At 44.0% G+C, this 18,406-nt stretch overlaps 1 protein-coding gene across 1 annotated transcript in view; it reads left to right on the top strand.

Moving 5' to 3' along the window:
* Positions 1–18,406, top strand: part of ANKS6 (ankyrin repeat and sterile alpha motif domain containing 6) — a 98,327-nt gene that overhangs the window by 13,263 nt on the left and 66,658 nt on the right. The window contains exon 2 of the mRNA XM_073587790.1: positions 11,874–12,376. Coding sequence (XP_073443891.1) covers positions 11,874–12,376 — 503 coding nt within the window. The remainder of the gene's footprint in view (positions 1–11,873; positions 12,377–18,406) is intronic.

Raw genomic sequence — 18,406 nt, forward strand, 5'->3', positions numbered from 1 at the left:
CTTCTGGGCATCTCACGTCAGGAAGGGGGCCACCACTTCAGCCCACTGTGACATCGGCAAGCTCTCCCGCTCAGCTGTGCGCTCGAGCACGGTGAGGAAGGCTTCCATTTCGTCCTCAGGACTCATCTTCCTCAGCGCTGTCCGGATTTTTTTCCCGGATCTCAGAATGGATAGGGGTCGCTGGTGAGGGCGTTTCGTGCAGGGCTGCAATCTATTGCAGGATCAAATCATTAGTTTTCTGCTGGTGCTTGTGCTCTGCTGTCGTTGCTGCTGCTCTTGCTGCCATTGCTCTTGTTGTTGTTACTCCTGATCTTGTTGTTGCCGCTGAAACTGCAGCTACTGCTGCTCCTGCTGCCGTTGCTGCGTGAGAGCCAACTGCTTGAGTATTTCCTCCATTTTGTCAGTAGGCTTAAGCTGTAGCGTTGCAGGCTTAACTACTGACATGCCGCGGGCTTTGGGTATACCTCAGTTCACACTGCCCGCATTCTCCACCAAATGTAGTGCAGCGGGGTTGGTGCAGTGTGACAGACAAGCAGCGACCACAGAAAAGTTCCAACCAAATGTCAAAATAAACTTTCAACTGGAACACAAAAGATATCCTCCGGATCGCAGCCAGGAAACAAGACAGTCCATAACCGAAACCGGTTGCCGTGGGCGATTGCACCGCCGTGTCATGCGGAGGTGTGCCAGGCCTTTTGGCTCTGCTTCACACAGGTCGAAGCTTTGCCGAGCCTCCTGTTCTTCATGCTTGCAAACCAAAACTGACACATCCAAACTCTTTGCTGCAGGGTTTTGTACAAGGAACCTGTGGCCACTTGGAAGACCTGGCCGGGAGGAAGTGAACCGTCCAATTGCCATCCTGTAGTCCGCTCCAAAAATAAAAATCCATGACAGGTTTTCTTAAATTTGCCTTGGGCAAATAGCTTGCACAAGACCAACACTTATGGTACTTTTATTTTGCATTGCAATCACAGCTATGCCTGTGACTGCAGTTCCCTCCCACGGCCTTAATACGCTTCTGTGCGCATCCTGGGGGACACATAGCGACCCTCGCATATAACACCGGTCACTGCCCCACAATGGACATGTGAAGGAGGCCTAAAGGGAATGTGTGTTGTCAGATAATGATCTAATTTCTTTCAGGTTTTTATATTCCATGTATTTTCTTTTCCAATGTTTTTTCCATATCACCTCTTAACCTTAATAAAAATTTTTATTTTTACACTTTTAGTCCCCTCCTCTTATTCCAAGAGTTCTAAAACGTTTTCAATGTTTTGTCTATATAACTGTATGAGGACTTGTTTCCTGCAGGGAAGTTGTAGCCTTGAAATACACCATTCATTTTACCATACAACATACTCAAAAAATGGGAAAAAAATTGCAAGTTCAGGGAAATTGCAAATAAAAAACAAAAAATTCCACCACAGTATTTTGGGTTTTGTTTTTACGACATTCATTGTATAGTAAAAATATCCTGCCAACATGATTTCAGTTTCAGTACCATTAGGGCAATATCAAACTTGTTTTATTAGTATTATTATTTTACATGGAAAAAAAAAAGGTCTGAAATGTAAAAAAAAAAAAAAATTCTTTGTTAGCTTTTTGTTAATGAGACAACTTTTTTTATTATTCCGTTGACGGAGCGGTGTGAAGGTTTGTTTTTTTTTTGCATGCTAAGAGGTTTCTATTGTTACTGAATTGCTGTTTTTTGTTAATTCCGCCTCCCAAAAATCGGAATACAAAGCAATCAAAAACTGTAATTTGCCCCAAAAAGATAGCAATTAAAACGTCAGCTCGTCCTGCAAAACAAAAAAGCCCTCCCATGACTGCCGAAATATGGAAAAATTATAGCTCTCAAAATATGTTGATGCAAAATCTTTGTTTTGCAAAAGAGAGGGTCTTTTAGTGTGTGACAGAAGCCAAACATAAAAAAAACTGATATACGGTTCTGGTATCGCTGTAATCGCACCAACCTGAAGAATAAAGTAATCTGATCACTTATACCGCATCAGGAACGGCGTAAGAAAATAAATTAAATCAGTTATTCACCTGCTGGTGATTTTTTTTATTTTTTTTTTTCATTCTGCCTCCCAAAGATCGCATTAAGGCTTGACTCGCATTTATCCTGCGCTCTGCGATGAGTTCTTACATCGGGGTTTCTGTGTAAATCTCTGAAACACGTGATTCAGACGGAACCCCAGGCAGAAGATTCCCTATAATGAGGCAGATGGAGACACTGTGAATGCTGTCAAGCCTATGATCCGGCGGTGTCCATCTTTTTAGGCGTTTATAAAAGTGCTCTGCCACAGTTTTGTGCACATTTTAAAAGGACACCGCTGAACAGAGTCCAGAGAAACTCTGCTGCCTCATTATAGTGATTGAATCTCTCGGGGGTTTCATCTGAATCATGTCACTCAGAGAATTCGATGGAAACCCCAATATAAGTGTTCAGCGTAGAGAGCAGGATAAATGTGATCCCAAATGTTATGTAAAATGTTCCCGATAAAAGCTTCAACTCAGTCCACGAATAAAGCAAGCCCTCACTCAAGTCTGTCATCTGTTAACGGGAACATAGGGGTCTTCCCGTTACTGGTAGCATAAAGGCTCTGGAAAAGCGCTGTGGCTCCTCTCCCCAAAAAGTAATTCGGAAAATTCTGTGCTCCCAAACCCAAATGCCCCCCCCCCCTCCTTTCTGAGCCCCACAGTGTACCTAAACCACATATTGAGTCCACATGTTTGGCATTTCTGCAGCGATGAGAGCCCAGGTAATTTACAGGTGCATGTCTCCAGAAGCATTAGCTGGGTCACTACAACGCACTGGGCACTACAATGTTAAAGGCGCTACAATAGCAGTTTACCATTTTCACTAAGCAGCATTCACTGCTGCTTGGTATGGAAAACAACTATGGAGTCAAAATCGTCACTACACCTGTAGAAAAATTTCCAAAATGGGATCACTTTAGAAGGGATTCTGCTCTGCTAGCACTTGGGGGTTCTTGATATGCGCAAACTAGTCTAGCAAAATCTGCGCTCCAGGAGGCAAATAGCGCTCTGTCCCACCCAAGTGTTTGATGCCATTTTTACCCTTTTCCCAGTGTGAAAATATAAAATCTGGGGGTAAAACAAATTTTTGAAGGTAAAAAAGTCTATATGTTTTTTATTCACTGCCAAATGATATAAAATTCAGTGACCCACCTGTGGTGTCAATATGATCACTGCACCCCTAAATTAATGCTTTGAAAGGTTTAGTTTGTAAAATGGGGTCTCTTATGGGGGGTTTCTGCAGCTCTGTCACCTTAGGAGCTCTGCCACTGTGACATTGCACCCTCAAACCAGTGCAGTGAAATCTTAACTCCAATATGGCGCTCCTTCCCATTTCAGCTTTGCACTGTTCCTCAAAAGTAGTTTTCGACCACATACAGTGGGTACAGAAAGTATTCATTCCCCTTTACATTTTTCACTGTTTCATTGCAGCCATTTGATAAATTCAAAAAAGTTCATTTTTTTTCTCATTAATGTACACTCTGCACCCCATCTTGACTGAAAAAAAACAAATGTAGAAATTTTTGCAAATTTATTAAAAAAAACCTGAAATATTACATGGTCATAAGTATTCAGACCCTTTGCTCAGACACTAATAATAATCTTTATTTTTATATAGCGCTAACAAATTCCGCAGCGCTTCACAGTTTGCACACATTAGGATCGCTGTCCCCGATGGGGCTCACAATCTAAATTCCCTATAAGTATGTCTTTGGAATATGGGAGGAAACCGGAGAACCCGGAGGAAACCCACGCAAACACGGGGAGAACATAAAAACTCCTTGCAGATGTCCTTGGTGGGATTTGAGCCCAGGACCCAAGCGCTGCAAGGCTGAAGTGCTAACCACTGAGCCACCGTGCCACCCACACTCATATTTAAGTCACATGCTGTCCATTTCCTTGTGATCTTCCTTGAGATGCATCTACTCCTTCATTGGAGTCCAGCTGTGTTTAATTAAACTGATAGGACTTGATTTGTAAAGGCACACACCTGTCTATATAAGACCTCACAACAGCTCACAGTTCATGTCAGACCAAATGAGAATCATGAGGTCAAAAGAACTGGCCAAGGAGTTTAGAGACAGAATTGTGGCAAGGCACAGATCTGGCCAAGGTTACAAAAGAATTTCTGCTGTACTCAAGGCTCCTAAGAGCACAGTGGCCTCCATAAGTCTTTTTAGACCTGGCCGTCAAGCGAAACTGAGCAATTGTGTGAGAAGAACCTTGGTGAGAGAGGTAAAGGACAACCCCAAGATCACTATGGCTGAGTTCCACAGATGCAGTAGGGAGGGAGATGGGAGAAAGTTGTACAAAGCCAACTATCACTGCAACCCTTCACCAGTCAGGCCTTTATGGCAGAGTTGCCTGACGGAAGCCTCTCCTCAGTGCACGACATATGAAAGCCCACATAGTTTGCTTAAAAAAACACATGAAGGATTCCCAGATTATGAGAAATAAGATTCTCTGGTCTGATGAGACGAAGAGAGACATTTTTGGTGATAATTCTAAGCAGTATTGTAGGGAAGGTGACCGGACGGACGGACTTGTCAGAATAGAGAAAGGAAGGTTTGCACAGTTTAGACAGGTGTCAGTTACTACAGTGGGGAAACAGCTGAGAAAGTGTAGTGGACGTGCAGTACCTTGGGTTGACCATTAGAGGGCAGGGAGGAGTGTGAGCAAAGGACTTGACATCAGCTTAGGAAACCGTTGGTCATGGGGGGCGGAGTCACAGGGAACCCGGGAATGATATAAATTTGACAGGAGGGTCCCAGAAAGTTCCAGTCCCCAGGGGGAGCTCCAGTGACAGGAGGACTACGACAGTTTGTGCGCTGTGAGGAAAACCGTACCAGGGGGGACTGAGGAGAGAGAAAGTCAGGGGGGTGGTCCTGACACACGAGTACCGCAGTATAGACGAGGCACTGAGGTAAAGCATACCGTACTGAGGGAGAGACGACTGATCAGTAAAAGTACTGTTGGTTTACGGGCCTAAGGCGGCCACAGTGACGGATCTAACAGGAGCGTCGAAGAGTGAAGAGGGGACGGTGCGTTTATGTACTTCCCCGGTGTAAAGTACGGTGTGCGGGAAGCGGCCCTGGAAACGGAGGGCCGATACGTGAAGTGAAGCAAAGAGAATTGAAGTGCGGTGTACTTCGGAGGCCGTCAGGCGGACGGCAAGAGAATAAACTTGGACCTGTTGTACCCGAAACCTGCCTCATATTGTGTCTGTACGTTACTGCGCGGTATATCGAGGGACCACCCCCCCCCAGTCCGGCCTACCAATCCTACAGTATATGTGGAGAAAACCAGGCACTGCTCACCCACCTGCCCAATACAATCCCAACAGTGAAACATGGTGGTGGCAGCAACATGCTATGGGAGTGTTTTTCAGCTGCAGGAACAGGATGACTGGTTGCAATTGAAGGAAACATGAATGAAAACATCTTCCAGAGTGCTCTGGACCTCAGACTTGGCCGAAGGTTCACCTTCCAACAAGACAATGACCCTAAGCACACAGCTAAAATAACAAAGGAGTGGCTTCAGAACAAGTCTGACCATTCTTGACTGACCCAGCCTGAGGTAAACCCAATTGAGCATCTCTGGAGAGACTTGAAAATGGCTGTTCACCAATGTTCACCATCCAACCTGACAGAACTACAGAGGATCTGCACGGAAGAATGGCAGAGGATCCTCAAATCCTGGTGTGAAAAACTTGTTGCAACATTCCCAAGAAGACTCATGGCTGTACTAGCTCAAAAGTGTGCTTCTACTCAATACTGAGCAAAGGGTCTGAATACTTATGACCATGTGATATTTCAGTTTTTCTTTTTTAATAAATTTGCAAACATTTCTACATTTCTGTTTCTTTTCAGTCAAGATGGGGTGCAGAGTGTACATTAATGAGAAAAAAAAAATGAACTTTTTTGAATTTACCAAATGGCTGCAATGAAACAGAGTGAAAAATTTAAAGGGGCCTGAATACTTTCTGGACCCACTCTACGGAGTACGTGTACTCATAAGAAATAGCACAACAATTTTGAGGTCTATTTTCTCTTGCCATCCTTGTGAAAATGAGAATATTTGAGGCTAAAACAACATTTTTTGGGGAAAAATATATTTTTTTTCATTTTTTTTTTTTTTTTTTACAGATCAACGTTGTAAAATTCTGTGAAGCACCTGTGGGTTCAAAGTGCTCATCACAAATCTAGATAAATTGAGGGGTCTAGTTTCCATAATGGGGTCAGTTGTGGGGAGTTTCTACTGTTTAGGCACATCAGGGGCTCTCCAAGCATGACTTGGCATCCATTAATGATGCCAGCAAAGTTTGTATTCAAAAAGTCAAATGGTGCTCCTTTCCTTCTGAGCCCTGCTGTACGCCCAAGTAGTAGTTTTCCTTCACATATTGGGTATTGGCATACTCAGGAGAAATGCCACAACAAATTTTGGGGTGCATTTTTTCCTGTTATCCTTGTGAAAATAAAAAAAATGGGGCTAAAAGAACACTTTTGTAAAAAAAAAAAAAAAAAAAAAAAAAAAGTTACTGTAAATGTTTTTTTCCTTCCTCATTGCGTTATTTCCTGTGAAGCACTTGAAGGGTTAATAAACTTCTTGAATGTGGTTTTGCACACTTTGATGGGTGCAGTTTTGAGAATGGGGTCACTTTTGGGTATTTTCTGTTATACTGACCCCCCCAAACTCACTTCAAATGTGAGGTGGTCACTAAAAAAAAATGGTTGTGTAAATTTTGTTGTAAAAATGAGGAGTCACTGGTTAACTTTCAACTCTTATAATTTCCTGGTAAAAAAAGATAGTTTCCAAGTAGTCATGTGGGAAATGTTATTTATTAACTATGTTGTGTGACATAACTCTCTCTGGTTTAAGGGCATAAGAATTAAAAGTTTGAAATTTTCACTATTTTCACAAATGAACCCAAGTGATATTGAAGAAATTTTGCGACTTTCATGAAGTATAATATGTCATGAAAAAACCATTCTCGGAATCAGTGGGATCGGCTGAAGCGTTCCCGAGTTATTACCTCATAAAGTGACAGTGGTCAGATTTGTAAACATTGGCCCGGTCAGGGAGGTGAAAACAGGCTCGGGGGTTAAAGAAAATTCTACCGCAGATCTAAGTGAAAATAGAAGACCCCTATCTTTGGAATTGTATGGCGGATTTGAAAAAAGCAAAAATGTCAATGCTTGGGAGTAGTGGGAATAAAATGGCAGCACTGACTGGAGGTTGTCCAGGTTTGGAATGAAAGCAGACTTGTGAACCCCCACAGTGCGCGCCCCGCCGCATGCTGTCAGGATTCTCCGGTGCCAGCCGTGAGAATGTGCAGTCACTAGTGATGAGCGAGTATACTCATTGCTCGGGTTTTCCGAGCCTGCGCCGTGTCCTCTGAGTATTTTGGTGTGCTCGGAGATTTAGATTTCGTCGTCTTATCTGCATGATTTGCGACTTGTAGACAGGCTGAATACATGTGGGAATTCCATAACAAACAGGCAACCCCCACATGTACTCAGGTTGTCCAGCAGTCGCAAATCATGCAGCTGAGACGACGAAAACTAAATCTCCGAACACGGCAAGATACTTGGAGGACACCCGAGCATGCTCGGGAAAACCTGAGCAACGAGTATACTCACTCATCACTAGCAGTCACGTGACCGCCATCCTGCGATTTGCATACATGTGGTCACATGCGGACTAGACATGCTTGGCTTTGCTGATTTGACCTGTTTTGATCACGGCATTGCACGTCCAGTTAACCCCTTTACTCCCAAGGGTGGTTTGCATGTTAATGCCCGGGCCAATTTTTACAATTCTGACCACTGTCCCTTTATGAGGTAATAACTCTGGAACGCTTCCATGGATCCCGGTGATTCTGACATTGTTTTCTCGTGACATATTGTACTTCATGTTAGTGGTAAAATTTCATTCATATAACTTGCGTTTATTTGTGAAAAAAATGGAAATTTGGCAAATTTTGAAAATTTTGCAATTTTCCAACTTTGAATGTTTATGCTCTTAAATCACAGAGATATGGCACTCACAAAACTTAAGCAACATTTCCCACATGTTTACTTTACATCAGCACAATTTGGGAACCAAAATTTTTTTTTGTTAGGAAGTTATAAGGGTTAAAAGTTGACTAGCGATTTCTCATTTTTACAACACCATTTTATTTTTACGGACCACATCACATTTGAAGTCACTTTGAGGGGTCTATATGATAGAAAATACCCAAAAGTGACACCATTCTAAAAACTGCACCCCTCAAGGTGCTCAAAACCACATTCAAGAAGTTTATTAACCCTTCAGGTGCTTCACAGGAATTTTTTGAATGTTTTAAAAAAAATGAACATTTAACTTTTTTTCACAAATAAAATTACTTCAGGTTCAATTTTTTTATTTTACCAAGGGTAACAGGAGAAAATGGACTGGAAAAGTTATTGTGCAATTTTTCCTGAGTACGCCGATACCTGATATGTGGGGGGGAACCACTGTTTGGGCGCATGGTGGAGCTCGGAAGGGAAGGAGCGCCGTATGACTTTTTCACTGCAAAATTTGCTGGAATTCAGATCGGATGCCATGTCAAGTTTGGAGAGCTCCTGATGTGCCTAAACAGTGGAAACCCCCCACAAGTGACCCCATTTTGGAAACTAGACCCCCCCCAAGGAACTTATCTAGATATGTGGTGAGCACTGTGAACCCCCAAGGGCTTCACAGAAGTTTATAACGTACAGCCATACAATTAAAAAATCATGTTTTTTCCATAAAAATGATCTTTTCACCCCCAATTGTTGTTTTCCCAAGAGTAACAGGACCCCAAAAGTTATTGTGCAATTTGTCCTGAGTACGCTGATACCCCATATGTGGGGGGTAAACCACTATTTGGGCACATGGCAGAGCTCGGAAGGGAAGAAGCGGCGCCATTTGACTTTTTTTGGCTGGAATTGAGATCGGACGCCATGTTGCGTTTGGAAAGCCCCTGATGTACCAAAACAGTGGAAACCCCCCAATTCTAACTCTAACCCTAACCCCAACACACCCCTAGCCCTAACCCTAGTCCTAATGGGAAAATGGAAATAAATACATTTTTTTTAATTCTATTATTTTTCCCTAACTAAGGGGGTGATAACGGGGGTTTGATTTACTATTTATGGCGGGTTTTATATTTGGCAGCTGTCACACGCTAAAAGACGCTTTTTATTGTAAAAATAGTTTTTGCATCACCACATTTTGAGAGCTATAATTTTTCCATATTTTGACCCACCGAGTCATGTGAGGTCTTATTTTTTGCGGGACGAGTTGACGTTTTTATTGGTACCATTTTCGGGCACGTGACATATTTTGATCGCTTTTTATTCCGATTTTTGGGAAGCAGAATAAACAAAAACCAGCGTTTCATGATTTTCTTTTGGGGATGCGTTTACACCGTTCCGCGTGCAGTAAAATTGATAAAACGGTTTTATTCTTCGGGTCAGTACGGTTACAGCGATACCTCATTTGTGTTTTTTTATGTTTTGGCGCTTTTATGCAATGAATATTTTATATAAAAAATAATAATTTTTGCATCGCTTTATTCTGCGAGCTATAACTTTTTTTATTTTTTCGCTGATGACACTGTGTGGCGGCTCATTTTTTGCGGGACAAGATGACGTTTTCAGCGGTACCATGGATATTTATATAAGTCTTTTTTATCGTGCGCTATTGCACTTTTTGTTCGGCGGTATGATAAAGCTTTGTTTTTTGTTTCGTTTTTTATTTTTTAAGCGGTTCAATAAAGGGGTTACCTAGTGGGACCGTTTTATAGGGCGGGTTGTTACGGACGCGGTGATACCAAATATGTGTACTTTCATTATTTTTTTTTTTTTATTATTTTCAAAAAATGAATTTATTAGGGAATATATATTTTTTTTTTATTTAGCGATTTTTTTTTTTTTTTTTATTTAAATTTTTTTATAAATTATTTTTACACTTTTTTTTTTAACTTTATTACAATGTCCTGGGGGGGACCTAACTGTCATGTGACAGATCGCTGATTCGGGGACCTGCAGGGAAGGAGACCCCCGCAGCAGCGCTGCACATTGCGCTGCTGTGGGGGTCTCAGGGAATCACGGAGGTAGCCCCCTCCCTCCTGATGCTTCCCTAAACCCCCGGTACACTGTGATCATGTTTGATTGCAGTGTGCCAGGGGTTAATGTGTCGGGTGTCAGCTGTGATGATCAGCTGACACCCGGCCGCGATCAGCTGCGTTCCCCCCGTGAGCGCAGCTGATCGCGCTAGACGTACTATTCCGTCCATGGGACTTACAGTAGCTCCCAGGTCACGTGGACGGAATAGTACGTCTAATGTATCAAGGTAGTTAAACTATGGGTGGAGGTATGTGAATCGCATACTTTCATGTAACTGCCTGTTCTCACCACCGGCACCAGAGATTCCTGACAGTGTGCGATGTGCTCGCTTGCTAGGGTGCGGACATCTGCTGTCACACAAAGTGTGAAAGGGCAGGGTCCTCTCTCCCCTCTGTATCAGTCTGTGATTGTTAGTTTGTTTACTGTAAGTGATATCTGTAATTCGTATGTAACCCCTTCTCATGTACAGCACCATGGAACCAATGGTGCTATATAAATAAATAATAATAATAATTTTCATCCCAACCTTGGGCAACCCCTTACAACAGAATGAGCATGTTGGTGGAGAAAAGCCCGAGAGATCCAAGCACCTGTGCTGCTTCTATGTCCTCTCTGAGGGGCGCTAGAAGTATGTAATGTAAGATCCTGAGTGTGGATCATGGCTGGGCCCATGTGTGCTCACAGGTACAGAGCTGTAGTTTGACAATAGAACACATTGTTACTTTGCTTCTTTACAAAATGCTGACTGCCAAGGGGTGCGCCATTGTCCAGGGCAGGTGACCTGGGCCTGTGCTATTCAGTGGCCACATGTAAATTGGCCTGCAACCACTACTCTGATCCTCGCAGTGCTGTTTACAGGGCTGCAGTGTTATCCTGCTTACTCGGGTAGTAGGTATGTCACAAAGGCTAGAGATTGGCTGCAGCAATCATTTGTTGTAGACTGGCTAGTTATTCTTAGTTTATCATTTTAAACCTTCTCTGTCGCAGAATATTTTCTGGACATGTGAGCTCCCTTTATGGGTCTCGTACATCAGGACACCTCATTGCACTATTAAAGAGAATGTAACACCAGAGGATGGACCTAATACTATATGATCACAGCTCACCTCCTCCCTCTCCCAGCGTGATGACCTCTTCGCTGGTCAGAGCAGGCCTAGCAGACTTTCCCATAGAAGTCGAGCCCCAGAATTGAAAATTACCCTGGGAACCCCAGCAATTCCGAGAAGGGCGCACCACCACATTCATTGTGGAGTGTTGTCCTGTGCTTTCTTTGGTGGGGATGCACACCTCCGCTCCATTCAAGATGGGGTACTGTAGAGCCTGATTATCTGGATCCAGAGGCCTGTTTTCGGTATCTTTGAGGGCTCCAGTTGTTGCACCCACAGCGATCAGTAAGTTTTCCCCATCCTATGGATATGGGATAACTTTGATTTTGGAAATACCCCTTTTCAGGCATATTGATTTTGTAGTGGGGGGTCATCTGTCTAGAAGGCGAAAACAGAGCTAAATTGATCTTCCCGGCACTTATATATTGGATGAATGATGAAGGCTGTGTGATTTTTTTCGCAGTCTGTTTTATAAAGGTACAGTTGTCTGTGTGCTCTCTCTTTTTATGTATTCCTCCATGAATTATGGTAACGCTGAAGCTACAGCCGACGCTATGTGATATTTAATCTTCTCACTTCTTTTTTGCTTCAGGTCTGGACATTTAAATGTTGCACTTATACTTTTGGAGAACGGCGCAGATGTCAATGCACAGAATCGTCTGGGAGCAAGCGTCCTGACCGTGGCTTCAAGAGGCGGCCACACAAGCGTGGTCAAGCTGCTTCTCGATAGTGGAGCGTTTGTGGACAATTATGACCATTTTGATGCCAACATAGTGACTAGTAAAGGCCACAGAGAGGATATGCCCGAGATTACCGCCCTGATGACGTCTGCCCAGCATGCTCATGAGGCAGTGGTCCGTCTATTATTGGACTGGCGAGCCGACGTCAACTATCGTGTGAAGACTGGATGGAGTCCATTGATGTTGGCTGCTCTTCATGGACGCGTGAGTGTGGCCCAGCAGCTGGTAGATAGGGGGGCTGACCCTGATCAAGTCAACTGTTTGGATAAAACACCTTTTGAGATTGCCTTGAACGCCAAACACAAGGACATGAAAGATTACCTGGATTCTATTACCACAATTAGACCTAAGACCGGTACGGGGCAAGTGTTCCTTTTTTATATGTCTACTTATTCCTGTAAAATTTTGAAGTAAATATTTATTGCATTTTTATACAGTTCACAAAGCATTATTATATCATGTTTTGGCTGTTCACATTAGTTGGAGTGGTTGCTACAAGGCAACATTTCACTCTCTAGACAGTGCCAGTCAACCCTTGATCTGACCCTTAAGACACCCAAAGAGGAGAGCAGAAGCGCTCCGGTAACCTCCAGTATTAGCAGAGTGGTGCACAGACCTATAGACTTTCTATAGAGACAGTGCAAAGCTGTGCTTGTAGATAAGCAGAGGACCTGAACCTCCATGGACTAGGGTAGGTGCACACGCTCAGTAATTGGCAGCACTTTGGATGCAGCACGTGTCTGCTGCCGGTCTGGAAAGACGTGCTGCATGTCCGTCTCCGCAGGTAATCCACGGGCATCTCATAGTGGGCATGGGATTTCTACAAATCATCCACTATGCTGTAACATCTGGACACTGCACAAGTACACAGCGTCCAACCCACAGCGTTTACTGACCGTGGGAAAGTACCCTAAAACTACTATATGGCTGGATGCAACAGATTAAAGATATACAGTTAGTAATTTTCTATTTTTTTTTTTTTTTACTTTCTACAACTACATGTAAATTGGCAATTTTGTTAGTCATATTCTGGTATTCACTCATAAGTAAAAAGTTGTCCAGCTTTCTAATTTCTGATGTTATGCCATGTTGGTACCAGCTCCTTGCTGTACATGCTAAGCTTATCAACATATTTTATGGTATATGTCAAAACTAAGCTGCATAGCAGTGATCCAAGGCATCAGGGCCTTTACCCCTCTGTCCTTCCTCACCGGTCCCAGCCTCCCCTCCTCTCTGTTGACCCCCAGATGCTAATAATTGGCACTGATCTGAGCTTCATTGTTTGGGGGTGTTGAGGGGGAAGCAGTATAGCGTGGTTTGCCTATGTAGCATCAGACGGTAGTGGTCCTGCTGTGCTTACATTGTATATAGCCAGTTATCTGAGAAGTGGCTACAGTCAGATGAGAGCAGGGCTGACCATGGAAAGAATGATGTCTGTATATTACACGGCCCACTTTCACTTACAGCAAACTAATACCTTCAAAGAAACCTTAAAGTATGTTAGAAAGTTATAGAATTTCTCATCTAATCAATGATTAAAGGTGTGGTCCATTACTGACATATTGATGATCTGTCTCATGGATGATTTCAGCAATCTGAAATCCGTGACCCCCACAGATCCGCTGTCACCAGGTGTGACCACGGCCAGATGGAAGCAGTGCATGGAGCGGAGCTGCTCCATTATTCCCAGAAGAAAACCGAAGGCCATGCATCTCTGGGTTACATACTGCTCTATGTTTTAAGGAGCCTTTTACAATAAGTGAAGTTGTAAAGCTTTTTCCTCTGGATTCTAGACCATACATAGCTGAAAACTGTCCTGACGCTTGATCTTGCACCGCACCTATGGGGCAGACTACTAAGGTCTGGGACTGGTGATCTGAACAGGACCTAATGTACAGTACTTGGAGACGGCCACCAGGCAGTGTGCAGGACGGTGGGGTTATGGCCCATACTCTCAGGCTCTGACCTCACCTGGATGTAAACCGCGGGTCCGAGAGTCAGACCCCCACCGATCTCATACTGATGGCTTATCCCATGGATACATCATTCGTGTCAGTGCTGGATAACCATTTTAAGCTTGATTACTGTTATTAACACTTTTTTTATTTTCAGGCAATAACAAACAAAAAAACCTAAAAAAAAGTGACGATCTTCTCTTTACTTGTTCTCTTTCTAATTTTTTCTGATTCGCTAAAAACTACCAAAATCAGTATGAGAATGGAAATTGTGCCGTGCTCTCTGCACAGATACTGACTGTGAAAAAGTGACTTTAATTATGAAAACAGAATATGAGATGTAGCTTAAAGAAAAAGTCTTAAATCCTCTGGTGTTATGGGCACAGAACACTGATACATGTACGGCCGCCATGAAGTAGTAGTGATATGTAAGATGCCCACTGACTTGCAGCAGGTCTATGATCATATGCATCACTGATACATTGGGAGCAAAATGCCATCATCATCATCATCATCTAAATTGATGCATTTTACAACAATGGATACTTTTCCACTTATTAAAATTGATTCCAGGGAAACATGGAGCTGTTGCCTGTAGCAATAACAACAATGCTGTACTTTACAGGATCTATAAATGATATGATGGAATTGTTAAAGGGAATCTGTCAGCAGGGTTCTGCTATGTAATCTGAGGACAGCATGAGGCATGAGGTAGGGTTTAACCTCTTAGCGACCAGAGGTATTTTTGGTCTTGCGTTTTCATTTTTTGCTCCCCTTCTTCCCAGAGCCATAACTTTTATATTTTTCCTCAATATGGCCAAGTGAGGGCTTATTTTTTGCGGGACGAGTTGTACTTTTGAATGCCATCATTGGTTTTACCATGTTGGATAACAGAAAATGGGAAAAAAATTCCAAGTGCAGTGAAATTGCAAAAAAAGTGCAACCCACACTGGTTTTTTGCTTGGCTTTTTTGCTAGGTTGACTAAATGCCAAAACTGACCTGCCATTGTAATTCTCCAGGTCATTAAGAGTTCATAAACACCAAACATGTATAGGTTCTTTTTTATCTAAGTGGTGCAAAAAAATTCTGAAGCTTGTTAAAAAAAAATTTGCCATTTTTTGGGATCTGGGGCTGGGTGAGGGCTTACTTTTTGCGCGCCGAGCTGACGTTTTTATTGATACCATTTTGGTGCAGATACGATCCTTTGATCGACCATTATTGCATTTTATTGCAATGTTGCAGCGACCAAAAAACGTAATTCTGGCGTTTCAATTATTTTTCTCGCTACGCCGTTTATCGATTTGGATTAGTTCTTTTTTTATATTGATCGGGTGATTCTGAACGCACTGATGCCAAATGTGTATATTTGATTTTTTTTTTAATGGTTTTATTTTGACTGGGGCGAAGGGGGGCGATTTGGACTTTTATATTTTATTTTAAATATTTTTAAAACCCTTTTTCCTTTACTCTGTTTCAGCTCTGTTCTATGTAGCAGATATGCTCACTTGCTATGAGCTCCAAACACCAGACGGCGCTCATAGCGATCCATCAATGACAACCACAGGGTTCTTCTCCTAACCCCAGGTTGTCATGCCAACCCGTCGGCGAAACATGGTCATGTGACACGGGCACTGATGGGAGGAGGAAAGGTTGCTCTTCCTGCGCGTGAATATTAAATACCACTGTCATGTCCTGGAAAAGGTGCGGGCTCATCGCCAGAGCCTGCACCAAACAGGGGTAGGTGTCCAATGACGGACTGTGTCCGTCATTGGATGTTAAGGGATTAAACACTGAATTCAAAGACGTGTCACTTGACTTGTCCAGCTGTGTACTAGTTTTCACTTAGACTGAAGTTTGAATCACCTTGTGATTTACATTACTGTGACTAGGTGGTACTGAGTCCTGGTCTGACTCCGCCCCCTCCTGTGATAGGCACCTCACTGTCTATAGACTTGAGTACACACAGCACATTTAGGCTAGTAATGAATAGCCCACCAAGATGAAGAGAACTATGATTAACACAATGAATAAATCTTTATTAAACAATTAAGTAATAAAATTAATAAAGCTCCACAAGGTGCCTCATATAGAGGATGCCGCTGTGTAACTGACCCTATGAGCATATATTTATCAATTGCTGAAATCGTCAGTGAATATAATCAAGTAATTAATTGTATTGGTAATGTAACCAATTACAGAAAAAATCCCATGAATCTGGAGTACTTTAGACCCATGACAGGAATTCAAAGAGATCAGTATATACTGACACACTCAGCCAATAGAAATCTAAACAGCCACGCCAGCCTAAACATGCAAAAATCCAAAGTACTAAGTTCAAGAAAAAGGGGCCTAGTCCTTGGAAATAACAATAGACACATGCCGCACAATAAATCCAAGTAATGAGTAATCTAAGTGATACATCGTTGGATTCCATGATCTTCTCCCAGATGAGACAGGATAACCTGCTGACAGACTCCCTTAGTGAGCTCTGCTTGGTGTCTTTCTATATTTACCTGGAAGATTACTCTACAGTGTAAAAAGCAGTAGAAAGGTGATGGAACAGGAAAACCCTCAGCTTTTTCTCCTTCTCCTCATTGGAGGATACAGGACTGTGGGTGTATGCTACTGCTGCCAGGAGGCTGACACTAAGTGGATGAAAAAAAGGTTACCTCCTCCTCCACAGTATACACCCTCGCCCTGGTTGCCGGCGAGACCAGTTCATGCTTGGTGTCTTAGGGTACACACACGTCTGGTCTTTTTCCAGACTCTTTCATTTTTTCTTTTTTCAATGAAGATGAGACAGGGGCGACGGACCCTATTGAAAGGGTCCGATCTCCCCAAACCAATAATGGGCGAGGGAGTGTCACCTCCACGTATCCTCTCTGGCAACGTGGGACAAGATGCCGGACTCAGCCCTGACCACCCTAAGGTATTGAAACCTTAGGCTGTACAGAGGCATACGACAGTCCGTGCGGCCCCACTGCATCACCAATGCTAGACTGCGGTGATGGAAGGTGGCGGACGGTCAGTCTCATCCCTCGGAGGGAAAGATGGAGTTAGGGTGCCTGCACTGTCCTTTACACGGCCCCCTCCCCTCTAACCTGAAGCTGGTCAGCCGAAGCGCTCCATCCAGGGAAGGAAGGAGGGTGGGCTGGGAGGGCTCCTGAAGAGCGTTCTCCGTGGCAGTCCGGCCCATACTAAGGCCTGGTGTCCAATGCTCTGGCCACAGCTTCCGCCGCAAGACGCTGTCGCAGGCGCGCGCACCACCACCTGTATCGTCCGGCAACACCGGGTCCTTACTCCCCTGGCTGGGCCTGTGCGGTGCGCCCCCCCGTGTCTCTGGGCGGGTACCAAAAATTTAGTCCCCGGCCGGTGTTAGGCCTCAGGTGGAGTCCAACGCCCATCGACGCGTCTACTTACAGCGGGCCCGCCCCCGGGTCCTGGGCGGACGCCAGAAATTCAGTAACGAGAGCTATCGAGTCCCTTCAGGCCCCAGATAGGGGCAGGGACAGAGGCCTGTCTGTTTTGGAGGGACCCTCCACCTCACAGAAGCCTCCGGCCTGCAGGGGCCGCTCTTACGCGGAGGAAACGAACCCATACAGCGTCACCCGGCCATCTGATGCCTCAGGCATCCATGAGCTCCGCCTCTCGCTCTCCTTCACCAGTGGGTGATAGCGAACAAAGCTCGGATTATTATGCCGATGGTCCCTTAATTTGGATGCTCCTGACTACCAGGAAACAGTCGACAGGCTCATTGGGGCCGTCAACCAAACCCTGGGCATTGACGTTGAATCCACCTTGACCTGTGGTCACAAGGTGTCATTCAAACGAGCCAGACAGCCTCATAGGGTATTTTGCTCTCTCCCAGAATTCGAGGACATAGCGCAACGACACAGGGGACAGCCCGACAAACGTTTTTCAGGGTGGAAGGCACTGGATGCAAGATATCTGTTTGCTTCTAAGCTCTGTAAAAAGTGGGCTGAATCCCCAACAGTAAATCCACCTGTGTCACGTTTGGGTTCTAAGACTCTGTTATCCCTACATAACGGTTCTTCTATTAGGGATTCACAGACCATGTCATAGAGAGCCTGGCTCGCTCGGTTTTTGAGGCCTCAGGATCAACCATCACTCCCTCGTTTGCGGCAACTTGGGTGGCTAAGCCCATGATTTCCGTGTCAGAATCATTAAATATAGCCCTGCAGGGCATGGACCTGCCATCAGAAGTGGCTAAAATTTCGAATCAGATCGCTCTGGCAGGAGACTATCTGACTAATGCATCTTTAGATGCGGCTAACTGCGCAGCATTGGCTGCTGCAAATGCAGTTTCCATCAGGAGAGCTCTGTGGTTGAGGACATGGTGGGCGACTCCTTCTTTGCTCTATCAGAGCGGCCGTTTATTCAGTGAGAAGCTAGATCAGCTTATCTCCGA

Source organism: Dendrobates tinctorius, unplaced genomic scaffold (genome assembly GCF_039654945.1).
Source record: "Dendrobates tinctorius isolate UK_male_01 unplaced genomic scaffold, ASM3965494v1 ptg000102l, whole genome shotgun sequence".
NCBI classification, from domain to species: Eukaryota; Metazoa; Chordata; class Amphibia; order Anura; family Dendrobatidae; genus Dendrobates; species Dendrobates tinctorius.